This window comes from Miniopterus natalensis, chromosome 10 (genome assembly GCF_054644295.1).
Source record: "Miniopterus natalensis isolate mMinNat1 chromosome 10, mMinNat1.hap1, whole genome shotgun sequence".
Lineage (NCBI taxonomy): Eukaryota > Metazoa > Chordata > Mammalia > Chiroptera > Miniopteridae > Miniopterus > Miniopterus natalensis.
The window spans coordinates 579,213-605,458 of NC_142090.1; the positions used below are offsets into that span (position 1 = coordinate 579,213).

General features: G+C 53.3%; 1 protein-coding gene across 1 annotated transcript in view; it reads left to right on the forward strand.

The window, feature by feature from the left end:
• The first annotated feature begins 455 nt into the window (after positions 1 to 455).
• The window catches only part of PTPRN2 (protein tyrosine phosphatase receptor type N2), a 248,121-nt gene continuing 222,330 nt past the window's right edge, over positions 456 to 26,246 (forward strand). Inside the window, exons 1-2 of the mRNA XM_087821303.1 lie at positions 456 to 461; positions 15,120 to 15,270. Of these exons, the coding sequence (XP_087677429.1) occupies positions 456 to 461; positions 15,120 to 15,270 (157 nt within the window). The remainder of the gene's footprint in view (positions 462 to 15,119; positions 15,271 to 26,246) is intronic.

Consider the following 26,246-nt stretch of genomic DNA (forward strand, 5'->3'; position numbering starts at 1 on the left):
GTTTAATGCCTTTGATCCCACGTAATTAATGAGAAGTTGAGAGCACGCTCATGGCAAGACTCTGCAACTTAAATTGGCACCTTCAGGGGACTGGGCTGGAGTCCTCTTCAGAGAGAGCTCTTTAAAATTTTAAGTACATGTTATTTCTGTTTTGTCGATAGGAGTGATATTATTTACATCATGGCTGTGTTCTGCAGCAAATGTTGGTTCTGTAGATCGTATCAAACAGAAACGTCAGATAAAGAAATGCCTTTATCTATCTGCCACTTTTGCCTCTGATCATCCCCCCCCCCCCCAAATGGCTTATAAAAATAGTTCTTCAAAGCAGTTTAGTAAGAATTTTACATTAGGCCTGTCTTTTGAACTCTCGTCAGATGTTCGATTCAGAAGGTGTGTCTCAAGGACACCCTGCTCTGTTAGCGTACACGCTCATGCTCTCTAGGTAGCATGGCGCGATGAAGGTGAGTGTGCTGTAGGGTGTGGAGGAGCATGTGTCGTTCATTCATGAATGCCGTTAGAATAGACGGAGGGCACGCGCTTTCTCCAGGAAATGGGTCATACAGTTCTTCTCTTTCGGGTGAATCCCGAGGGAGGGGTAAAGGAAGGAGAAGATGAGCATTTGCAGGGGACAGTTCCGTACAGTTTCATCTACTTTATGTTCAGGACTTAGGAGGTTGTGTGGCTTGTCCAGGTCACAGCTCCAGGGCACAGTGGCCCTGGGTCCTGCCTCGTCCATATCCCAACACCTCTGGTTGCCCTTAGAGGGGCTTCCAGAGTCCCTAAGGCCATGGCCAGCCACCCACAAATGTGTCCACCCCGAGGGCCAAACATTGGGCCCAGCTCACCGTTTTTCCTCTTGGGACATGGCTCTCTGGGAAGTCAGAGAAAAGGGGCCTTGGGATCAGGTTCAGGGGTCAGCCTGGGATGAGCTGCCTCTGCCCAATACTCCCCTGGTTGCAAGTCTCGTGGGGTCCCTCAGAGTTTAGGAGATGTGTGCCTGTGGGGGATGAAATGGGGGAAGAAATGGGGAAAGGGAATGGCGGGGGCTGCTCCCCAGAGGGAGAGCATACACTGGGTCCTTTGTCCTGAGGCTTTTATTTCTCTCTTGCAGGTAGGAATCTTAGGGGAGCTCTCGGGAGGATTTCAGCAGAATAGGTATCAGTTTTCCAAGTGTGCTCCTTCAGGTTCATGGTCTCCACTGATTGGTCAGTGTTAGGACAGGGAGTCATTAGTCATTGTAGCTGGTCCTGGTGTCACCCACCTGGCCCTGCTGCCTTTCTGGGCCTGGAGCTGAAATACAGCTGAGGCCTAGATGCTGTCTCTAGAGAGGTGACCTTCTGTATCTGCTGTAAACTGCTCTGTCAGTTTGCTCAGCTACTTGTCTCAGGTTCCCCGCTCCACTTATCCTGGCTTACTGGCCTGTCGCAGTGCCACCATCACTATTGGTTTGCTTCCGGGTCCTACCCAGCACCTCCCAGGAGCATCTCACTGCTCTCATGTCCCCACAGTTACGGCTGCTGCCTCAGGCAGGACAGAATGTCGGACTAGGTCACAGGGAAATTCTTCACATAGTTCTGGGTTCGAAGGGGCCTGGCATTTGCCCAGGTGAGGAATATTTCCATTTCTTTGTTGCCGAGCCTGCCTCTCCTCTTCAGGTGACTGGTCTGAACACGGTTGTTATTTATCTGAATGTTCCCTAGTCTCGCTCCTTCTTTGGCTCTCATTTGTTCAGAATTGGCTACACTGCAATATAATTCTCCTCAGAGATGGATGAATCCCATTAATTCCACAGAAAACAGCCAAAAAACAGCCCAATGTCTGTGCCAGGGGAGACTTTATTTGATTCGTGGTGGCCGGTGTATTTTTCCTCTGAAGATATTAAGTAAAGGGACTCTTGCTAAATGTGTGTGTGCTGCAGATATGGTGTCAGAGCCTTTGGGCCCCCTAGTTGACTCAAAGAAATCCATTTTTCTTTAAATCAATATACCTATACTTGCTGGAGATAACCGTATCTGAGAACATGCTGGGTAATGCTGGGTTATTAATGCTATTCATACTCCGTCAGGACAGAAATGCCTCCTACCTTTCAGCAGGAGCTAGAGCAAATCATAGCAGAGATTTCACTTCAGAAGCTGCCTTCCTCTGCAGTGGGCTGGGCCAAGGTCAAGCCATCCATTTGTGATTGTGTTTCCATGATGCCATTCATGCTTGAGGATGGCCCATGTTCTCTCACATTAGTTTTGTAAATGGCTATATTAATGCTCCTTCCCTGACAAAGCCGCCTTTGGTTCCTGCCCCAGAAGTTTCTCCTACATGAAGATACTTGATTTAAGATGCCACTGGGTCGCCTTCTTTGTGGCTTCAAGTCTGCTGAGCGCTGGCCCACAGCTGCCTGCGAGTGGCCCTGGTCCAGCTCCGCATTGATTCCCTACAGGGCTGTCCAGACAGGCTGCACGTGTCCCCACCACCGCGAGGCCTCTCAGCAGCCAGCAGGTTTTGGGAATCTGGGGGTGGGGGCATGTTCAGAGGCTCAGGTCCAGGAGAATGCCACGCTGCTCACGTATATGTTCTCTGGGTTGTCTTGTTTAATTTTTTTATCTGCTCTTAAAAATAATACAAACTGGCCCTGGCCAGCATGGCTCAGTGGTTGGAGTGTCACCGCCCACAAGCCACACACCCCCCGCCAAAGGGTCACGGGTATGATTCCCAGTCAAGGGCACGTACCTGGGTTGCAGGTTAAGTCCGTGGCTCTGGTGGGGGCATGTGCAGGAGGCAACCAATTGATGTGTCTCTCTCACATCGATGTTTCTCTCTCTCTCTCCCTCTCCCCTCCCTTCTTCTCTTCCACTCTCTCAAAAAATCAATGTGAAAAAATACAAACTGTTTCAAAATCGAGAACTAAAAGGTGGGACTCCTCAGGAGGACAGTGAGAGAGCGCTTGGAGGTAGTGCTGAACTCGGGCCCCACAGGAAGTCGGTGCCTGAGCTTGGACCAGCCCTGATCTTCTAGCCTCTCTGCCCAGTGCCGCAGGTCCTGGTTCAGCTGCTGGCACTGCAGGTGGAGGATTCGCTGCGTCCTCGTCTTCAGAGCAGCAGGCCTAAGGGCGCCACTGTGGCTGTAGCACAAGTTTATCCCCTTTCCACACAAACTCTGATCCTGGTAGCTGATCCAGGACTCTTCTGATGAAGAATTTAGCTCCCCCTGAACCCCTAAAGCTGTCCTTTCCTATCCTGAATGGAAGGAGACAGAACTTTCTAGCAATGACATGCTTCTGGCTATGGGAACGGGAGATCAGGAAGGGAACTGCTTTGCTCTTTACTTTCCGTGCAATTTTTCAGTTATTTCCAGGGTTTATTTTGCTCATCACACCCCTGGACACAAACCCGTTAGACAGAGGCAGTGTTTGGAGGTCAGGTGACCAGAGGCAAAGAGAAAAAACCGGGATCCCCGGCTGTAAATGGCGGTCAGGTTTCAGAGGAGTGTCCTTGGGCCACATCCACCAAACATGCCAGGAGAGCACGGTGATGACGCTGCCCCATCCCTCACGTAGTTGTGTCAGTCGGTGGAGAAGCCGTTATGGCCCCGTGTGCAGGGAAACGGGTGCGGGTGCTTGTTCAGGGGTTGCCATGGTAATCCCTCATCACCAAGGAGGGGTGTTGACAGTGTGTTTATCCTGCTGCTGCTTCCACTGATTGTGTGTGTGCAGGTGTGTGTGCCCGTGGCCCTGCATGGCTGCACTCACTGGGACGACCCCCACTCAGCGCTCCTGAGAGGGAAGGGGAGGAAAATCACCCCTGTTGGTTGTAATGCATTTAGCATACTTCCATTTTCAAAGCGCCCATTACATCTACTTGTAGCCTGCTGACCGTGGGAGCACTGGACAATTCCCAGTGACCATGCTCACAAGAGGAGGCTTCATTCTACAGTGGGGTTGCACCCAGGGCTGTCTCCACCTGCACACTTTCTGCCCTAACACCTTGGAATCCAGTATTTTGCAGATTACATCTGCCAAGTGGGGAGGGTGCCTGTGGGGGCAAACCCCCCAAATTGACCACACCTCAGATCCTTTAATGGGACAGGAAGCACTGACTCTGTACATCCCATATGTCTGCTTCAGGGTGACTGGAGTGTTGTTTCCTCCGTGGGAGCTGAGCCTGTGAGCCCTCGGATGAGAGCTCCTGGCAAGGGTGAGCATTTAAAGATGGCTGTGTGCTCCGTTAGCGACCCCGCGCACATCAACGGTGTGGACAGTGGCTTTCAGCAGTAGGAGCCAAGCTCCATGGTCGATGCAAATGCAGAATCCTGCATGGCAGCCTTGCGGTCCTACATTGCGAGGTTTGATGTTTAATTGAACGTCTATCAGGCTTCCGTGTGAACCTCGGTGTTGAACTTACACGTGACTCTCTACCTCTGCGCATCTAGGCTCAGATCTTGGGCCATGTTTAAAAATTCATTTGCTATTATAAACCAGAAGAAGAGACTCCTGGCTAAGACAGAACTGAGTATGACGTTAAGGTGGGAGCTTGGGGAAAAGCTGCTCCCATGTGGCAGGTAGATTTATGACTGTTCAGAAGGGTTAGGAAAGCAGGTCTCTCTTGGCCTTAATACCTCGAGTCACCTCTTCAAGTCCCGTTGACTAGAATGTCACCAACTAGGTTAACTTGCAGCTTCTAGAGACCTGAGGACCAGGATAGAGGCTCAGTGCCAGACATAGTACACCTGGAGAGGAAGGTGTCAGGGTGTGTGTGTGTGTGTGTGTGTGTGTGTGTGTGTGTGTGTGTATCTGTATGTGAGTGTCTGTGTGTATGTGTCTGAGTTAATCTCACTTCTCAGTGTTCTTAGCCTGAGTGTAAGTGGAAACAGTGTCTGAGGCCCTGTCATTGTGGCTGTGGGTGGACACAGTGTTCATGGCCCCATCATCCTGGCTATGGGTGGACACAGTGTCCGTGGCCCCAGCAGTGTGGCTGTGGGTAGACACAGTGTTTGTGGCCCCATCATCCTGGCTGTGGGTGGACACAGTGTCTATGGCCCCCGTTGAAGGGACACTGCTGAAGATTGTGTCATTGAGACCTGCACCTGGATAGTGTTGCCCTTGACACTACATGGAAACGTCTCCAGGGCCCTGCGGTCCAAGAGGACATGAGCATCCATCAGTGAGTCTGCTTTGTATTAAAGCCTGTCAGGGAAGGGAGAGCAATTTCACCGGCTCCTCAGGCAATGAGAGCCCACTGCACGTGAGGCGCTTTCCTCGGGCATCTGGGCTCTTGCAGAGGCTGCCACTCTTCATCATATTTTAATTTTCAAATAAATTGCTTTCATTATCCTTCCGTTCACAATGCTGCGTGTGCCTCCCTGCTCATTAATGTTTCTCAGCGCTCCGGCGAGGTCGGCTTTTAAGCAGCCGTGGCTGCAGTGCAGTAATTAAGGGTGATCCATGTTGGCTTACAGGAATTATTATTGTTTAGTCTCTGAGAAAACCACCTAGAGAGTTGCTGAAATTGGTCCTTTTGATGGAGACACTCAAGGCTGTCTGAGGACTGCGACAGTCCTTGGCTTCGATCTGGAAGAGCCACCCTGGTTCTCGCCACTCCTCTGTCAGAGGTCATCAGAGGTCGCCAAGGGCTGGAGGCATCTGCTGGGTCACTGCCGGCCTCTCCAAAGCCTCACAACTTAGGTTGTTTTTGAAAAACACTCTTTAAAAAACACCTCTCCCCCTGGCCCAAGTGGTTCAGTGGTTAGAGCTTCGGCCTGCACACGAAAGGGTCAAGGGCATGTACCTGCGTTCAGGTTCAATGCTGGCCCTGGTCAGGGCAAGTGCCAGAGGCAGCCAATTGATGTCTCTCTCACATCGATGTCTCTCTCTCTCTCTCCCTCTCCCCTGTCTATCCCTCTCCATTCTGCTTTCTAAAGTCAGTGGAAAAAATATCCTTGGGTGAGGGTTAGCAAATGAACAAAAACACACACCTCCCACCTTCTAAGAGCTGATCTTGTCCCAGTTAGAAACCAGCCCATTTTCAAAGGTGAGTGGTGAGCTTTTCCATTAGATTTACTGGTTCCTCATGAAAATTTGGGGTATGGATAATGCATTTCAACCTACGCATGGATCGCTTGGGACTGTGGGGTCGGAACACAGGTCCATCAGGGACCTGAGAGCAGCCGCTCCTGCACCTGCTGCTTGTCGCCCAGAGATTGCAGGTTTCTTGCCCCATCACACGCCTTAGGAGTGGGGAGCTTCTCTCTCCCTCTGTTCCTCGTTTATTTGCTAAATGTTTTATTGCTCCTAAAAAATTGCAGTAAAATACACATCACATAAAATTTACCGTCTTCCTCATTTTCAGGTGCGTTGTTCAGTGGCATTAAGTGCATTCCCATGAAGTCTGTCACCTCCGTTCATCTCTGGAACTTTCTCATCTTTGCAAACAACCTTTCCCTCCCCCCCCCCCCCCGCCCCTGGTGGCCTTTGTTCTAGTCTCTGTCACTGTGAATCCAACTCCTCGAGGGACCTCACGTGAGTGGAATACACAGTATTTGTCCTTTCGTGGCTGGCTTAGTCCATTGAGCACAGTGTCCTCAAGGCTTATCCATGCGGCAGCAGGTGTCAGAATGCCCTTAAAGACCAAATCGGATTCCAGTGGATGGAGAGAACACATTTGCTTACCCAGTAACCCGTTGCTGGACACCGGGCTTGCCCCCTGGTCCTGTGAATCATATTGTATGAACCCAGGCGTACAAATACCCCTTGAGTCCCTGCTTTCAAGTTCAGTAAATTCTTAGTCATTTCCACAGGCGAGCAGTGTGCAAAGTAGGGCTCCCCCTTTCCCACTTGACAGAGCAGCTGGGCAGAGGGGTGACTCCAGAATTCAGGGCTCAATGACACCAGTGGGGCAGAGGGGACAGGAGAGTGGGTCTCGGGAGAGGGCTGAGCGGTTTTCTGCGTGTTCCTGGCCTCACAGAAGAGGTGGATGAATCAGGCCCCAGGGAGGGGACGAGGTAAACAGGAGTGGGGGTCTTCTGTCCACCCATTCCCTACTCCACGCATGGCAGGCTCACAGTGGCTGAGGAAATGGAGAGATGAGTGGCCGTGGCACTCCAGATCCCCGAGCTTCCAGCGTGAGGGCAGCACTAGTGTCTCCTGGATTTGGGGGGCCGTGTGTCCTGGGTGCTGGCTGGACCTGGCATCATAGAGTCGCCTGATGCCTTCTCCAAGCACATGAGGCTGGCTGCTCACAGAGAGCCACGGGCTTAGAGGTCACACAGGGTCTGCAGGGGCAGGACGCCCACCTGCAGAGGGCTGGGCTCCCTGTGGGCCAGAGGGTGGGACTTTGAGGCAAGGCTCTGGCCTAGGGGGCCACTGTCACTGGGTGGTCACCAGGCAGGCTTATGTCTAAGGAGCCTGTCCCCGGGACCCAGGGCCTCTCCTCTTGCCTCCCTGGCCCACTCATCCTGTCTCTCCTCCCACCAGCTTGAGAAAAGAGCTGTGGAAGAGGCAGGGAGAGGCCTCGGCTGGGTGATGGGGGTAGGGATGTCCTTTTGAGGTTCCTGCAGGAGGAGGCCCTGCAAGGTCCTTGGCTCAGGGCTGTGGGTGCACCCGGCCTGCTGGGGTCTCAGCTGTGCCCACCCTGGGCTGAAAGGCACCTGTTTGAGTAACCAAAAGGTGAGACCTTCCATTCTGAGGAGCGCCCTTAAGTCTGTGATTGTGGGGGCTAGTGGGGGAGAGGGAGAGAAAGAGGGAGGAGGAGGAAAGGGTTCCCACCATGAGCCTGGTCATGAATAAGGCCCCTCTTCCCTCCCTCCCTCTTCTCCTCCCCTCCCCTCCCCGCTGCTCCTCTCCCCTCAGGAAGGAGGGGTCCTGCTCTCCTGTTGGAGGAATAGGAATGTATGTGAGGCAGAGATGGACGGCTGTTTTGAGTCGCTGTCACCATGCAGATAAGATGGGGCTCACAGATTCCCTTTTCCCTTGTCCACGTAACGTGCCATTTCCATTCCGGTTGCTTAGGGCCTTAGTGCCAGGCCTTTCTATTCTCGTCTGAATAGTCGGTGGAACATTGAGGGCTGATAAGAGGAGCGGCCTTGGTTACTTGGCAACGGGCTGGCGCAGAGGGCTGCTGATAGGGAGATCGGCTGTTGGAGATAACCCGATAACCCGCCTTTCTCCTTCCTGCTGCTTATCTCCAGGTCCACAGCAGACGGCACCAAACATTGTGGAGATTGGGTGGGATCCGACCTCCAGGCTGAGTGCCCTGGAGCCCACCTCGGTCCCCCTGTCCTGGACCTGGAAGGGCCTGGCAGGGCCTGGCTTCCTGGATGCTCACGCATCCAGACCTGGAGATCAGAGCTGGCCATGCCTCACCCTGAGAGGGACAAGTAGCCTGCCTGTTTATCAGTGACCAGGCTCCTCCTGTCACCTTCATGAAAAGAAGGGAAAACAGCACTGACATTGCCGGAGTGTTGCTAGTCTGTCAGCCCAGTGTAGACCAAGGGCAGGAAACTGGCCCTCTCCTCAGGCAAAGTCACACTGGAGCAGTCACAGACTGGAAGGGAGCCATGCAAGACAGGCACACCTCTGGCTGCTGTGTGGTCTTGTCATCGTTTAATTCAGGCTTCCAACGAACTCCCTTCATGGAGATGCAGCCCCTCACTGCCCGCCATGCTAGGGAAGCCTGCCGTCCTGCAGAGAGAGGAGCCTGGGGTTCCCCTCACTCGCCTTTCCTCGCCCTGGAATCCTACTTGATAGCATCAAATTTAGAATTGATGTTCAGATCATTTGGCTCCACTCTGTTATTTTCAGAAACAAAAACAAACACCGAGGCCCTGAAGACCAGAGAGGTCTCAGTTGCAGGCAGAAGTCACACAGCAGAGCTACCCTGCCAGTCGGGCCCCGAACGCACTTTCTGCTGCCCTGCAGCAGTGATGAGTTTTGGTTGGTCCACCCTTCATGCTGGCCGCCAGTGAGGACCAGCATCCTCACTGGTCGCAGGTGGAGGACACTGGGTTTTGGATGCGCCCAGCAACTCTGCAGAATGTTGAATTTTAGAGATTCTTCTGGTTCTAGGAGAAGCCTCTGGCCCTTAGGTGTCTCTGCCCAAGGGCTGTGCTGTTGGCTGGCCCACATCTGGTCTGCAGCCTCAGCACAGCAAGGAGGGCAGTCCCCGCAGCTCAGAGAAACTGGGATACAGACAATCTCACCCATGCCCTGGGCATTTTCATGCAAACCCAGAGTGTTTGAACTGGATAGGGTCTTAGAAAACATCTAACTCAGCTGTCATATTTTAGGAAACTGAGGCTCAGAGGAGGGAGGGGACTTGCTTCAGATTACACAGCAGGCTGGTGGCAAAGCTGGGACTGGAACCTGGTCTCTTTGGGCCCATTTGGTGTGGTTTCCTCATTGCCCTTCGGCAGAACTCAGAGGACAACAGCTGACAGGTGTGTGGCAAATGCACTTTCCCGCATGAAGCCACGTGGAGCTGTGAACACCATCCTGAGCAAAGTGAATACCCTCCAGCCAGCATCTCCTTAGGACTATTTATTCCCAAAGCGGTGTGTGATCTCTCGACTCCAACCCTGCATTTCATTTCATTGTTTTCTGTCAAAAGAAGCTGAGAGTGCTAGAGTGTCATAGCTGGGCCGGCTGCTGCAGGCGGAGAGAGGAGAGGGGAGACGGTCTCCTCAGCGGCAGGCAAGGATGTGGGACAGACGACCCGACCAGTGGGGCTTCCACCCCTCAGACCTCAGTTTTCTCCTCTGTGAAATGAAAGGGTCTGAATAAAGCACACCGCCATTCCCTTCGGCTCTGTGAAAACCCAATTCTAGAATCCTGGGGCGTGACCTGCTGGTGCATGTCTAGCTGGGGGCTGGGCCAGGGGGACAGAGAAGGACAGGCAGAGCCGCTCCACCCAAGTTGGAGAAAAGCAGTTCAGAGAGGTTAACGTCTCCATTTGAAAATCTATTACTGCTCTCACCTGAAACATTTAGATTCAAGTGATGGAAAGCCAGGGTTGATAATATCGAGAGGCGCATTTTCTTTGCGGGAAGGGCTAAGTGCTTTGAGGCTCAGGTGTGATTCGCTTTTGCCAATCAATGTTGTGCTCGGGATTGCCAATGCCAGCCCTCCCCACCGCCCCTCCTGGAATGCTCACTGCGCTCCTAGCACTCGAGCTGCCAGACCTCGTCTCCAGGGGTCAGGAGCCAATAGACGCTTAGAGGCTGCCTGGGATGAGTGGCCGTGTTGTGCAGACCTAATCTGGCTTCGGTTATTAAGAGGAGGAGGTGAAGGAGCTGTTCTAATGGCCGTCCAGACATTTTCGGAGAACACTGCCTCTCTGCCGACTGTGGGGGTCAGTGGGAGAGGCCCAGTGGATGCTGCTCAGGCAGCCGGGGGGGAGCAAGTGCCTCGGGGTAGCAGCTCTTCCACCTGCCTCAGTTCTGACCATTGCTAGGCACAGCTTCAGGTCACAGACACTGCCACATGAGGGTGTCCACACATGATGAAGCCTTTCCTGAGGAGGGACTGGCGGGCCCTGTCTGCCCGAGAGTGAGCCCCTCTGCAGGGAAGCCATGGGGGCAGCCACGTGGGGCATGGGTGGGGGTGGAACTCCTGCTGGCCTGGGCACCCACCATGATGCCGGTTCTGCCCCGGCTGTGAGCGCTGCCCTGGCCAGCCCCATCTGCCCATCAAAGTGAGATGCCCACAGCAGAGCCCAAAAGTGCAGTTTGGGCTTTCTGTTTGTTTGTTTTTATTGATGAGAGAAAGGGAGGGAGGGGAGGGGAGGGGAGGGGAGGGAGGGAGGGAGGGAGGGAGGGAGGGGGGGGAGAGAGAGAGAGAAGGAGAGAAACATCAGCGTGAGAAACATTGACTGGTTGCCTTGTGCTCGACCAGGGACCCAGCTGCAACCTAGGCATGTTGCCTGATTGGGAATTGAACCTGTGACCTTCTAGCTTATGGGAGGATGCTCCAACCACTGAGGCACACTGGCCAGGACTGGGGCTTTTTAAATGGGTCCTGGGAACTGGTTCTGACTGTCCCCTGGAGGGATTTACAGACCCAGGTGGCACAGCTCACACCTGAGCATGGCTTTGGCTGACATCTGACCTGCATCTCAGTCCCCAGGTTGTGCTGGGAGGAGGGACTGGACAGCTGGCAGCTAAGTGATGCTGGAAGGAGGCTCTGCCTCTCTGGCTTGAGCAGCAATAGGCCAGCAGCCCAGAGTCGTCCTCTGACCCAGCCTCCTGCCTTCCTGCGGACCGTGCACTGCAGAAGCCCTCTGTTGGCAGGTGTTTTGGGGAGGCATGGAATGCACCATGCACTTCCCTGAGCACCTTTGTCCTGCTGACCTGTGAGAAGCAGAGGAGTCCCCCACAGAGCAGAGCCTGAGACCCGGGCTCTCTGTGGCATAGACCTTTCTGGGGTGTGGTGTCCTCTTTCAGCTGGGTGTTCCCACCTCACTCAGTGCCATCCCACAAATGACACATGTAGACAGAGCGGGGTTCCAGGGAAGGACGATTTCCCGTGAGACAGGTACGTGAGGCAGGCATGACATTTCTCATCACGAGTCTTGGATTTCTCCAGGTTCCATCTCAAACACACTTACGAATGCCGCTCATGCCTGCTCCCTGCATCCCTAATCCTGTGCCGTCAGCTTGCCCTTGGGGTTCAGGCTGAACAAAGAGGAAAACATTACCTCTGGTGGTACAGTCTCTTATTCCCTTTCTGGTGCCTCTTTGATTTTTACTTTCACTTATTCTAGAGCTAGCAGGGTCTGGTTTTCCACGTCAATACGCAGCTCCAAATTCCTGCTCAGCATGTCAACCAACATTCCAAAGTGTTTCTCGTATTAAATTCCAAGAGTGTAATTAGCATTCGAAACCTAGATGCAAACCCTGGCTGGGTAGCTCAGTTGGTTAGAGCATCGTCCCGATGGGCCAAGGTTGCAGGTTCAATCCCCAGTCAGGGCGCATACAAGAATCAACCAGTGAATCATAAATAAGTGGAACAATTCATTCTCTCTCAAATAAAACAAACCCAGATGCAAAGTGTTGCAAGAATCACATAATTGTAAACGTGTAACCGTTTTGATATGGAGATGTATCTTGTTGGGTGTAAACAGGAAACAGTCCCCCTTTGCACCAAGTCCTCATGCTAAGTTGGCCCACCTCGCACTTTCCAGTTACTCCCAGGTACTAAGTCAGTCTGTGCTGCAGAAACCAGCCCTCCTCGGGCTGGTGTGGACAGGCCGTCTGCATTGGCCCAGGGCACACAGTGTCACTCCACCCTGTGGGCAGGGGCCGCTCCACCATCCACAGCAGCACAGCCACGTACTGCCCTGGACCCGCCTCCTCCAGAAAGCCTTCCTTGATCCCAGCCCTTCTCCAGGGAGCCAGGCCTGTGTCTGGCCTCTGCTCCGAGGCACTGGTCTTGGTGACCTCATAATGCCCGCGGGTTTCTCATGTTACGTGTGGGAGGGGTGGTGTGTCCCGAGTGTGAACTGCTGGGCTGGAGTCTGAAGGCAAAGCAGGCACCAAATGGGTGCTCACTGGTCTGAACTGAACTCAACTGAACTGAACTTAAGCTCCTCCTCACAACTGCAAATGCATGTGCCCTGGGTGAAAGCCTGCTGCCCGGGCGGGACTGGTTACTGACGGCAGAGAGCCCGGGCCTCCAGCCCACACGGCTCCCTGCTGCCCCTGCTGGCGGCGCCCAGGAAGAGCTGAGCATGTGTCCACACCCCTCGCTTCTCGCTAAGTGTCCTGCTGTGTCATATTCTTTTAGTTTTATTTTGAATTGCTGCTTTTCCAATTTTTAAATTATGGTAAAATATGCATAGTTTTAAATGTAACATGTTAACCATTTTTAAGTGTACAGTCCAGTGGCATTAAGTACATTCATATTGTTGTGCAGCTGTCACCCCCATCATCTCTGGAACTTCCTCATCTTCCAAAACGGATACTCTGTTCCCATCGAACAGTAACATCTCCCCCTCCCCCAGTCCCTGGTTCCACCATCTACTCTCTGTAGAAACATGCACACATGTACACATGTGAATGCATGCACATATATTCAGACACATGCGTGCAGACAGTGCACACCACATGAAAATGCAGTGCACACATGTACACATGCACATATACACGTGTAGCCACACAGGCACACGTTTACACACATTTGTCCCCATAAACACGGACACACATGTAGCCACACGTGGACATGACATGTGCATGCACGGTACACATGCAGACACACCCACACACCCATATGCGTACACATGTACGAAAGATATATACATGTACATACACACGTGTATACAAACCATGTACACACAAACAACACATACCAATCAGAACTCCCTGAGAATATATTTATAACATTGCCCACCACAAACCACACTTAAAGCATGATGCCGTTAGCTTCAGAAGGGAGATAATTTACCTGGAACCTTCCAAAAGGGATAGGCAATGTCTTCGGCCATTTTTCTCTGAGAACCTGAGTGATCTGGTGCCTTTCCTGAGGGAGGTGATTCTTGGGTTCATCTCTGGCAGCCTGGATACCACGGAGGTTAGGGGGAGTCCAGGAGCCTGATTTCCTTCCTGCTGTTCCGCTGCTGACCCCTCGTGGTCTTGGTCCCCACACTCCAGCCTCAGTTTCCTCATCTGTAATGAGGGGTTGGACCATCTTGATGCTCCTTCTAGTCCCTACACTACAATTCTACTTTCAAGATATTTCCATTTGCAAAGTAAAATGAAAGTTTCAGGTGCATTCTAAAGAATTCTTCATTTTCTCCCTTCTGCCCCCTTTCTCCCTCCCCCCTCTTTGCCCCACACAAACACACCAGCCACCGGCACGGAGTTCTTGGCGTGAAACCAAATCAAAGAACAGGGACACTTATTGTCTGTGTGCTCCCTGCAGACAGTCCACGGGAACGAGACCCTCCCTGTGAGAGAACTGCCACCGAATCCCTCTGGGTGGAGGTGGCAGATGAATGAATTTGGGTGAGGTAGTCAGGCAGGGGCAGTGCCAAGACCCCCGCATGGCTGAGGTGCCGGCCAATGGTGGACTCCTCCGTGGCCACTCGTCTGCTTCCAGCAGCTGGTGGGTTATCCTCCCGGAGTCTCGGGACTTTGCTAAGAGCCATAGAAATCCATGAGGTGCTTGCAACACTTAAGATGATTCTCTGCTAATCACGGGACTCCATCATCCAAGCCCATGTGTGATATCAGACTGGCAATTACCCACCCAGCCAGCCTGCACTGGGCAAGTGCGTGTCTGCTAATTAAACCTGTTGCATTTGAATGCCTTTCCTCAGCTACACTGGGCAGTGAAACTTGGGTACAATGAAAGACATTTGCCCCTTCCCCGCCCGAAGTTGCAGATGGCCGCTCCGTGTGTGAAGCACAGCCCTGAATTAGTCTTTTGTGTGCGGGGAAAGGCCGTCATTTGAATGTTTGAAGCCCCACAGGAAGCTTGTCTCAAAGTGAGCAATTCCCGAATAAAGACTCACTGGGGCCTCAGTTAATTGGAAGGTGTGGTTTGGAGGGACGCTGGTGAGCAGGGTCTGTCATTTCAGACAAACGGGGAGGAGCTGTGCGAATTGTCCTGTTCACGCACCCTGTTCCGCGAGCAGCTCCTTAGCTGCGCTCTCAGAAAGTCCCCTTGCACCCACTTGGATGGCGGCCTGGCCACCCTCGTGCCAGCACCTCCCACGTGGCACCTGCATGGGAGATAGTCCACGGTCCTTGTGGCTTCTGCAAGTTAACATGATACTTCCTGGGTGTTCTGTTTCTCATCTGGAAAACCTGCCCTGAATGTTACTGACTTTTTTGTCAAAAGTGTGAAAGTCACAGCGTGGAAATTACAAAAAGTGAGGAGTGGGTAGGGGCTGGGGTGGAAGGGATGGGAACGTAGAATAAAAAATCCATGTGGCACTGGGTTCCCGCATCTCTCCTCTCCAGCTTTGCCTTTGTTTTCCTCGGCACACTGTTTTTATCTGAGTAAATCATTGCTCTCCCAGTGCCCCTGACTTCTAGCAGCTTTGATGACTTGCTGAAGCCGTTTCTAGTCTCTCTGTGGTGCGCAACTGGATATATTGCAGGGATGTGTGCACTAGCTTCCCCCTCTCTGAAATGAGACATCACTTTCTCTTCTCTGCCTGCCTTTTCTTACAGACGGAGTGTTTGGAAGGTGCCAGAAGGTTCCCACAACAGACATCTACCGCTATGAGGTGTCGCCTGGGGTCCAGCAGCGCCTGAGGGCCACCTTGCAGCAGCTGTCCCGAGCAGGTAGGCAGGTGCCGTTGGAGCCGAGAGGGCGTTCTGGTGGCTGTCATTCCACTGGGCGCTCAGCCCAAGCTCTGCTTCTCAGAAATCGGAGGGCATCTTCGGTAGAGAGATGTAGAAACAGACTAGATGAGCCAGTGTGACTGTAGAGAGAAGCGGCTGGGAGCAGGTGGCCCTGGTCATGGAATTTCCGGGACAGGAGCTCCCTTGAGGGGGAAAGGTGGTCGGGTGGCTGCTGTGTGCACAGGAACCACCGCCCCTCCGTCAGTGCTTCCAAAGGGGTGCGGCACCCAGAGCTCACGGGGGCAAGAAGGCAGGCGGGAGGCTCACCTGGGTGACCAGCCCCCGCCCCACCCCCATCAGCCTTGAGAAAATCAGTCATCTCTCCCCACTGCTGTTTTGTAAATTGTTGTCGTACAACTTTTCACAGGAGCATCCTGTTACGTGTTTGCTTCATGGGGTGCTCAGATAATTTTTACAATTTTAATAATTTAAACATTATTATATATAACTATTATTTATAACTTGCATTATGTATATAATTTTTAAATTGAAGCGTGTGTGTGGCCTGCCTGTTACTGAGGTAAGGCCTGGCCTCCTCCTGCCCCCAGGGCCTGGACGAGAGGCTGACTGCGATCACAGGTGAGCAATGAGTGAAGTGCTTGCAGGGGAAGCCATGTGTCGTGGTCAGGACATAAAAGGGCCAGCTTGAGGGCCAGACCTGGAGGTGAGGGACCAGGAGCCACAGCCGGGCCTCCACGTTCACTCTGGGTCACGGGGCTCCCACAGACTGTAAGTTGCTCCATAAAGAAAATGTCTGTGGTCCAGTGAGTGGGAAACGGAGCTTACTCTGTGCCTCCCTCCCACAGTGCGCATTGGCTTGATAAGGCCCCAGGAAGTTCTGAGGAGGGGTTCAGCAGGAGCGGACCCACAAGGGAACCATGTCTGTGATTAGTTACATGATTACATAGAGGACTTGGCCATTGCAGGAATGGGAGCCGCTGAGCGTCTCTGCCAGGCTGTGGTCAGTGCGCTGGGGCCTGAAGTCTACAAGGCAGGCGGGCGGGGGGAGAGCATGGACACGAGGTGGGTCATCAAGGACAGGGGGGTGGGAGCCCGTCTGCTCTCCTGGTAGAAGCTGGACTGAGCACAAGGTGGTGGTTGTTTAAATACTCACTTGAGGATATGCTTTTATTGATTTTTTTTGATTTAGAGAGAAAAGGAGAGAGAAAGAAACATCGATTGGTTGCCTCCCATACGCACCTAGACCATCCCAGTTTCTCTTAGGGCACCCCAGTCTCGGCCTGACAAGGAATGTACAGTGGGATCCTGTGTCTATTCTGTGTTTTCAGGAAGCACCAGACGAACCCTGTGAGGCAATCAGCTGCCACCAGAGCCAGCCTCTCACACAGTTTTGCCACCTTTGGGGCTAATCAAAGTCTTCCTTATTTACATGTGTTTGAGGGTCATGTTTCTGTCCTTCTGAAGATGCTTAGGTACTTGTGTAGGCTCCAGAAATACTTGTGAACTACATCCTACCCTTCCAATTAAACTAGATTTCCTGACTGCTTTAAAAGCTTGCATTTTGCCCAGCCGGTGTGGCTCAGAGGTTGAGCATCGACCCATGAACCAGGAGATCAGGGTTCTGTTCCCGGTCGGGGCACATGCTCGGGTTGTGGGCTCAATCACCAATAGGGGGCTTGCAGGAGGCAGCTGATCAGTGACTCTCTCATCATTGATGTTTCTGTCTCTCTCTCCCTCTCCCTCTCCTAAATCAATAAATACTTTTTTTTTTTTTTTTTTTTAAAGAGCTTGCTTTTTTTTTTTTTTTCCTGAGGGAAACTACGGATTTTAATTTTAATTTGAAGGAAGGGGTCAGATAGACTTTATTCCTGTTAGAACTTAAGCTGACTGCTCAGTGTTAATGAAACGGCATGTGGGAAGGAGGCCAAGCGTCCACTCTGGGCAGCTTGGAGGCTTCATGTCAGACACGACAGAGTCAGATGTGTCAACAGAGGAGGAAATTGAGACCTAGAGGAACCGGAAAGCTTCCCAGATGGCATGAAAACCCTGCCTTTCTGAGAGAAGCAGGAGGTGGGGAGAGGGGACCCATTTATGGGCTGTATGGGATGTAATTTAGCCTGAAACCTCACTAAAAGCTACATAGGTCATAGAGAGAATCAGGCTTTTATTCTCTGGAATAAGTCACGTTATGGGCATATGTGGTACTTGCATTATTAAATAAAAGCCTTCAGACTCGCTTGGACAGATAATTACAGATTGACTCCTGGGCACCTCACTTTGGAAATGGCGTTGACTCTCCTCTTCTCTCCTTCATCGCCCTCCTCCTGCCCTAAATTGTCTTGTGGTTTCGTTGTGTTCCGGGATGTCGACTGGAACTCTGAGTAAATGGCAAAGCTGCGTGAAGATGCCCCTTTTATTTGAAGTCAGGGATTGAATTGCAAAGTGCAGGGACATCCGGTGCAGGCAGATAATTTCTTTAACACTGTATTCATCCCTGAAAGAATTATTACAGCCCAGAGCCATCAGCCAGGCCCAGAGGTCCCCACTCTGTCCAGTGTCTGTCTCTGCTCTTCCTGGGTCACATTCTCGTCACAAATTCTGTTTTACTTGACTCAGTGAATCTCAAATTTCAGGACAACAAGCAGATAGAGAAACAACTTTTGTACAACATTGTAAGCCAACCAAAGTCTAGTTTATTCACCAAAACAAACGGGAGGCACCCCTAGACCTTAGAGTGAAAAAACAAAACAAAGTAAATGCATGCAGTGAATGATGCCCTCATTGTCTCCCAGACCCACACATGGGCCGTTCTTTGCCTCGAGTCTGTCAAATTGTCCAGTGTGAAGACGGTCAGACATGGTAAATAAAGCACAGTGACAGAGCTGGGTCCACACAGAAAAGTGTGGGGATCGAATGGATTAGCACTGGTGAAGCATTTAGAGTTACAGATGCCACGTAACGGAAGCTGGTACGGCACCACCACTCAGACCAGAGAGAAGAGGAGCTTGTCCTGTCACATGTTCGATGCCCCCAGCTCCCGGGGAAATGCCCGTTTTGGAGCTGCTCCCTGCTCTGGGTGCAGCAGACCTCCTCTAGGCCAAGAGTGCCCATGTCTTACCACAGCAGGACAGAGATGGGGCACAAGCTGGTCATCCAATGCTGGGGCTGAGGGTGGAGCACAGACCTGCCGTGGGTGCGTGATGGGTGCATGGACGTGGCTGACCCCCCGACAGGCCAGAGCTCCGCCCCAGCCCTCTTGCTCACCGCCTGCCCTCCTGCACCACACTGACTGCTGACTGGGACGTGGCTCCGGCGCCCTCACCGCTCAGCTCTTTCCCTCTGCTTCTCCAGCCTGGCTGTGGACTGGGCGTCCGGGCCCTGAGAGGCAGGGAGGCCCCGACTAAGGAACGGGGAGAGCAGATGGGCACCTTCCTCGCCCGGCTCCCGCCCGACCCCTGCATCGGGCAGCCCGCCTGAGGAATGGAGGGTGCGCAAGAAGTTGGTAGTCGCGTCTGCTGCGTCCTCACACTGGTGCTAGTTTCTGCGGGCGCCCTGTGGGTGTGACAAACACCCTCGCTCAGCTCAATGGCCACCCCGGCCATTGGGTCCCAGGCCTGCTTACTCTTCCCTCTGGTCTCTTCATTCCACCCTCAGTGAACCTTCCTTTCTCTAATTTTAACTTGGCACTAAACTCTGCAGAAAGCACTTCCGTGGCTCAACATTAGGGAAAATCTTAGAATGGATCACATGGTCCTCCAAAAGAGAGGCATGCGACATGTCTCTCGTTCAGCCAGTGACCCACTCGGGGCATCTGGGGTGGGGGAAAGCCCAAAGGCCGTGTCTGGGCCTGTGTGGGTCCTTCCCCTGCTGTCCCCCTCCTGTCGTCCATCACCCCTTTCATCTGCTGCTTTTTTATCTGTGCTTTTCTCTCCGTAAACCCCTGCTCTTGCTGCCTTTATCTCAAGACCATAATGAAGGGTCTTCAAAGACCTGGTTTCAAATCACAGGCCCTAGAAAGGGCCAATTAAGTACATAAAGATGGTTTGTGTGTGAGGACTGGAGACTAAAGGGCCAGAGATTATCTTGACTATCCAGGCGGGGTGTGGAAGCTGGGAAGAACCTGCAGCTCCCCCTGCAGCCTCCCTGCAGCTCCCGGCTCCTCTTCTGCAGCCCCCCCCCCACACACACACAGGTTCTCTGCAGCTCCCCCGGCATCCCCTGGCGTCTTCCAGCAGCTCCCTCTGCAGGTCCCCCCACACGCCTCCTGCCTTCTCAGTGGATTGTCACAACCCTGCAGGCCTCTGACAGGGGGCCTCCTCCTCCGAGCAGCACTGGTTGTTAGTTGTCCTTTGGCTGGTTTTGAGAGAGCGCCACCACTCTGAGCTTGGGCTTCCACATGCCCCCTCAGGGCTGGAATGAGATGACGGGGAAGCTTCTTGTGCATCCCTTTCCCCGAGGGCGGGTCAGCACAGAGAGGACACATGGGTGCCCCTAGGAGCCCAGGACCCACGAAGGGCCAAAGGAAGGAGGACAACATGGTTGTCTTCTCTTTTCCAGCTCAATTTGGAGATAGGAGGTTAGAGACAAGGCATGCAGTGGCATAGGGTACCAGTAATAATCACTGAGCCCCCCGCGTGAGCACTACAGCCAGTGTCAGCTTCAGAGCTGACCACCACCCTCAACAGAAGCGCCCACAGGTGCTCTGAAGGTGTGCTTTTGTCCACATGGCCTGCCCAGTGAGGTCGGTGTCCGAGCACAGGCCAGGGCCAGCTGAGCCTCCTGACCAGGCAGGTCCACTCGTGGTCCAGAAGTGGGGCTGGCAGTGACCAAGGATGCCGACTCCTCACAGCTCCAGGCTCTCTCTCAGCTGTGCTGTCCCAGGAACTTGATGGGGCATCAGGTGGGTCTGGGGGGCACTCTTCCAAAGTGACGCCTGCTCAAGCTCCATCCTTAAAGCAAACTTAAGGGAGGTCATCACTGCGCCTGAGGTGCACTTTCCTGTCAGGTCTGGGCATGAGAGTGTGTTCCTGTGCACACGTGTGTGTGTGTGTGTGTGAGAGAGAGAGAGAGAGAGAGAGAGAAAGAGGGGGGGAGGTTGGGCCCAGAGGAAGGATCTGCCATTGGGGGGTCAGGTCAAGGCTGCTTTGATTCTTGCTGGTGGGGACTTGAGGGTCAAGCTGCTCAGCAGGCATTGTGCCCAGCACAGCTGCCTCTCCGTAGGTCTTGGGTCACAGAGGACTTGGCGGCCAGGCCGGACTCCCAGGTAAACAATCCATCCACGGGGCGTGTCTCTGAGGAGGGTGTGGAAGCCTCACTGTGGGCCAGGTTAATGAGGAAAGAGGTACCAACCAGGTAGCAGTCGGGCAGGTGTGGAGGGTTCACCGGGCTCGGGAGGCACCCAGGGAAGGAACTGTGCCCTGCAGCAGAGGACGTAATGCAGGCGGGAAAGAGCCCTGGGGTGGGAGGGCTGCATTGGAGAGGGACAATGAGAACCTCAGGAGAGACCCCTGTGGCTGAAGCAAAAGGCTTTGCCAGGTCCGTGCCAGAAGGTAATAGGACCAGAGGCCAGTTCTGGGGATTTAGGGTGATGGATGCTGACCATCACGGTGGTGCTTTCTAGAGAATCTGGGTTTGATTGAAAACAGAGACTCTTTTTTCTCAGAACAGCAGGTGACTGGTGCCCTCGTCCCTGACCCTTTGGGGAAGGTCTCTCTGCCTGTGGCATGGGAGGGGGAAGAGGCAGCTGCCCCCTCCCCGCCTCGCCTGGGCCCAAAGGGCTCTTCTCTCTCCAGGAGGCCAGGCTGTGGCCCTGAGAAGAGAGGGGAGCCCGGAGGTGGGGTGCAGCCTGGCAAAGCATCCTGGGTAATGCAGCACCTTGCCGCTCACCAAAGAACAAAAATTACCAACAATTACACGCAATTAGCAATTTTAAATTATTAACGGTGGTGAAAGAATGTGTCTATTCAACAAGTAATTTGTCGTAATTTTTAGTAATTGAGAGTAATTTCTAGCAATTAAACCCTAATTCGGTGTGTTTTCTGGGCGACGCCTTTGTTCAGGGGCGCCTCCCGGTTGCATTGTTGAGTGCTTTTCCCAGCACTTTGTTCACTAAAATGTGCTAGGCAGGGCCCTCAGGGGAGCCAAATAACCAGGCTCTTGGAAGTGCAGCGAAAATAGAGTGATCCAGGCTGGCACAAAGGGGCCATTTCATTGGAGATGCTGAAAAGACCGTCTTCCCGCCCGCCCATCCGCACAGGCTCCCCGCTGAGGCACCCCTTGTTCAGTTTCTTCAGTCACTTAAAGGAGCTCCACTGGGTGAAGAGCTCCAGGGGTGTGTCTCATCCAGACCACTGCACTGGGTCGCGGGACCCTGGCCCGAGTGGGGGACAGGCCTGGTTCCCCCATTTCCTTAGCTCCCTGAAGCCTGGCTCAGAGGGCAGATGCTGGGGGACAGCGGGTGGGGGGCCCGCCTGGAGAGTTAACCTAATCACAGTGGATTTGCATATGAAAAGCAGCCTCCACTGTCTTTGTCTGCAGAGGAGGGCATCTCATCCCCGACGAAATCTGTCATCTCCTTTGTCAAGTAGCAAATAAATATTCCAACTAAATTCTTCAGAAATGGAAGGGCTTGGGTTTATCAGGGAATGTGCTTCATTCCCCTCGCAAATTAGCCGTTTTAACGATGCGGCTTCTTCCCGCGGCCCTGGAAAGGTTTTCATGATGGGAACCTCAGTGTGGTTGCGACCTTCCCATATTTATTTTCTGTGGGAAACGCTGGATTCCAGGAGCCAGAGACATAGAGATGAAAGGCAGGGCTGGCGCAGGGTGACTCCCCACCCCTGGGGCAGCGGCCCCATTCAGGATGGAGGATGATCCTGGACCCACCATCCCTGGGCAGCTGATGTGAGGCCATCAGCCAGGCACAGGGGTGAGTAGATGTCCACAGGGTCCCACCTGTGCTCATCGCCTCCTCCTGCTCCGTCTCCAAAAGCCCGTCTGGGCCCGCTGCTGACGCCTCGAGGCCCACGTCCACAGCCACAGAATGTCGCTGCCAGTATCAGCCTTGTCAGACTTACTTTTTATTTATTGTTGTTAACCCTCACCCGAGGATATTTTTTCATTGATTTTTAGAGAGAGTGGAAGGGAGGGAGGGAGGGAGGAGAGACACACTGATTGCTTGCCCCCTGCCCCTGCACATACCCCAGTTGGGGCTGGGGATCGAGCCTGCAACCCAGGTGCATGCCCTTGACCTGGAATCGAATCTTTGGCCCTTTGGTGCTCAGGCCAACGCTCTAACCACTGAGCCACACCGGCCAGGGCTCCGGGCCCTTCTATATAACCCATGTTTTGTAATGCCCCCTGTGCTACCCTGACATGAAATGGATAAATCACGGGATTGCCAGCACACAGTAATTTTAAAATGAATATAATGCAGTGGTAGGGAGGACTGTGGGAAGAAGTGTCTGGATGTGTGCACCGTGCAGGGCGCGGCGAGGAGAGAGTCAGGCACCGAATCTCAGAGATCAGCAAAACCAGATGCAAACTGTGTGTCTGCCGTGGGGTCTGGCCCCGCGTCTGAGGCACAACAGGTGCTCGCTCAGTAGATAGGAACAGAAGAATGAGACCAGGCCCCATCACAGGCCTGTGGGTTTGCTGCAGTGACCCTCCCTGGGAGGGCTGTGTCCTGCCCTGAGCGCCTGCTCCACCCCCAGGGCTCCCCAGCGGGGCCACCCTGCCTCCGGCCCCCTCTGCTCTGGGGCTGCTGCTCTGTGGGCTGTCCCGCTTCCTGGCAGCAGCTGTGATTCCCAGAGCTCAGGCGCCGTGGCTGGTTTTAGAGAGCAGTGTGTTGGTAAATTACGCCAGCAGGGAGGCCCCGTGACCCACGGAGAGCCCATGGTGTTGCGCTCAGTTCCGATTGTTTGTAAGGGCAATTCTGAGCGGCAGTCCAGGGGCCACCGCTGACCTTTTCAGCTTGTGCAGATTTGGTCTCTCTGAGGGAAAACAGCAAGCGTACCTGCGGACATCTCTGCAGGCAGAATGGTGTGGGGGTGGAAGGGAGGCAAAGGGCAGGGAGCGCCTTCCCACACGTTTAGCCAGAGAAGCAGAGGTGGAGTTTGAAGATCAGGGTCAATCTGTACTCTAAACAGAAAACAAGAAGAGAGGCGGTGACAGCTCCGTGGGAAGGGCTCACAGCTATTTAGAACGCTTTCCACGAATGCTGAGAGGACAGGAGAGCCTCATGCTCCGGGTAGTATTTACCAAATGCCACAGCGTGCCCCTCTCTGGGCTCCTTGAGAGGGGAGGGCTCTCCCACTCCCCAGCCCTGCTGCAGGAGGCCAGTTCTGGCCAAGCCTCAAGTGAAACTGGCTTAGTAGGTGTCCTTTCCTCCCAACCCTGCTGCAGGTTGGAGCTGTAAAAACCCTCCCCTCCCCTCCTCCTGCCCGGTGAGCAGAGCCTCTAGGTGGAAGCAGCTGAGCCAGGGGAAGGGGCGCCCTGCTTTGTGGTGTCAACTGCTACAGTGTTGGCATTGTCACTATAGTGTCACCAAAGTGGGAGAGTCTCAGCCCCAGGGAGGCTGACACAGAAACAACTTAATAATGCTGTTTGTTTTGTGATCCTTGGAGCAGAGGCTTGGCGTTCACGATGGGCATAAAGTAAGATTTTTGTGAATGCCAAAATTTATTAACTCTGTAGCAGCATATAATCTGCTCCTTAAAATGGTAAAACATAATTTAAGGAATTAAGGAGCGTGTCAGAGCCCTGATGACTCTGTGTGATAGAACTGAGGAAGTCAATAGAGATACATGTGGCCACTAAAATAATCCACGGGCACTGGTCACGCTGTTGGGTGGAACTGCCTGGCATGGGAGCTGCGGTGATGAGGGGCTGAGCGAGGTGCCGTCTGGTTTGTTCCACGAGTGCAGGGGGTGGGTGGTGAGGAAAGATACTGCACGTTGACACTCTCAGAGTTCAGGAAAAGCCCAATCTTCCCAAATCAGCCAGCCCCAGGCAATGGGGCAAAGGACAGAGGGCCAGACAGGGCCATCTAGGGAGCAGGCTGGGCATCCGTTGAAGTTAGTTCTTGTGCAAAACAGAAACTTTCCTTCCTCTGATTACCATAGGAGGGCTTTTCTGGAGCAGTTTTAAGAGTCAATAGCTCATAGGGTAGAATCGGCAGGTGGCACGCAGTGAGGCGTTTGCTGTGGTCCTCGAGGTAAAGTCCCTCGTCAGCCCCACAACTGATTTCCTCTGGGCCAGCCCTCCTGCTCCCCTTCAGCTCACCTGTGTCGACAATGCCCTCACCTGGTACTCGGGGCTCACTCCGTAGCTCAGTGAAGGGAATCCCACAGACAGGCCTCCCCATCACAAAGGGCTCGCTGACCTTGCCACGCCTGGCACACCTTGGTCCTGCAGGGATTTTGTACTCTGGCTCAAGTCCAGACTCGCATTTCGTTCCGCTGCTGTGTTGCTGTGTGAGCCCCATGCACCCCTGGAATGGCGTGAAGGTGGGACCGCGTGCTCCCAGAGAGCGCAAGGGAACCGTGGGGATGGCGAGAGGCTTCTTGACCTGAGCATGCACAGCTGTGTGTTTTCTGAGCAAACCTGTTCAGTGTCTTTGATAAGCAATCTCTAGAGCCCAAAATTCTGTGATTCAAGCTATTTCTCTACTTCTGATAAAAGCCACCTGTGAAACCAGCCAGTAAAGAATTACTGTAGGACCCAGGCTTTCGGAAACGCCGTTCTTACTCTTGACACCAAGGGGTCTGCAGAAGGTGGAGTGAGCAGCCTCTGCATGAAGGTGGCCGAGGCCCAAGAAGTGACCTCCAGGGACCTGGTCACTGTCACTCCTCCATGGCGGGACTTCCCCAGGTGTGTTTTCACGAGGACCCACTCTGCTGGATGGGGGTGTTTCAGCCAGACCCTGCCCCCCTCCACAGTGTCAGCTCTCCCCACTGGCTCCTGCAGGACATGCTATTTCCCACTTGCCTCAGTTTCCTTTTTAAAAATTTTGATTTCTTGATTTTTAGAGAGAGAAACATCGATTTGTTGTTCCACTTACTGATGCATCCTTGGCTGATTCTCATACGTGCCCTGACCCGCACCTGCACCCTTGGCGTATCAGGATGACGCTCTAACCAACTGAGTGCCCAGCCAGGGCCTCAGTTTCCTTTATGCCCTTTGTCCTCAGTAAAGGGGACCCCAGCCAGGACTCACCAAATGGTAGAGTCGGCCAAATTCACAAGAACTGACTAAAGAAAATTATATGAAACAAGGCAATTACCACATGAGAACACAGTAGCCGAACTACGGACAGTAAGCACTGTAGGAGGTCAGTGGTATGGACAATAGGCCTGGGCCTGCAGACACATGAGTGGCTCAGGTGGAGAGAGCCCAGCTCCCGTCGTCCTCCTATGAGGCTGGTGTTCGCTCCCGGGGGCTCCTTACAATGCTCCCCCCCGCGTGACGCCAGGGCCCAGGGACCATCCTGACTGCAGCTCCTTCCTGATTAGAGTCTTTGAAACACACAGCACGGTGTAAACATCTCTGAGCCTCTTCAATTAAAGAGCTTCCTGAGTGTTAGGCGGAAGCTGCAGCAGGTGTATAAAGTATAAATCATTACAAAGGAGGCTTGAAAGTAAGTTAGGTGTCTGTGCTTCAGCTCCTCTGCCCTTCAGCAGCAGAGAAAGTGGGAAATACCAGCACCTGGAACGCGGAGGGGAGTGGGCGCCTGGGCTTGGCCCCGTCTGGAGGGCAGCTGTCCCTGCCCGCTCCTGTGCCAGCGCCCTGGACATTTTAATAATGTCACTGCCCTTCAAACAGTTTAGCCAACAGATAGCATTTTTTAAATCTGGTCCACTTTTTGATGGTGTCCAACAACGATACTTTGAGTTACTAAATGACGAATTCAGTCTTCAGAAGTAACAGAGCTTTGCCCTGACCAGTGTGATCAGTGG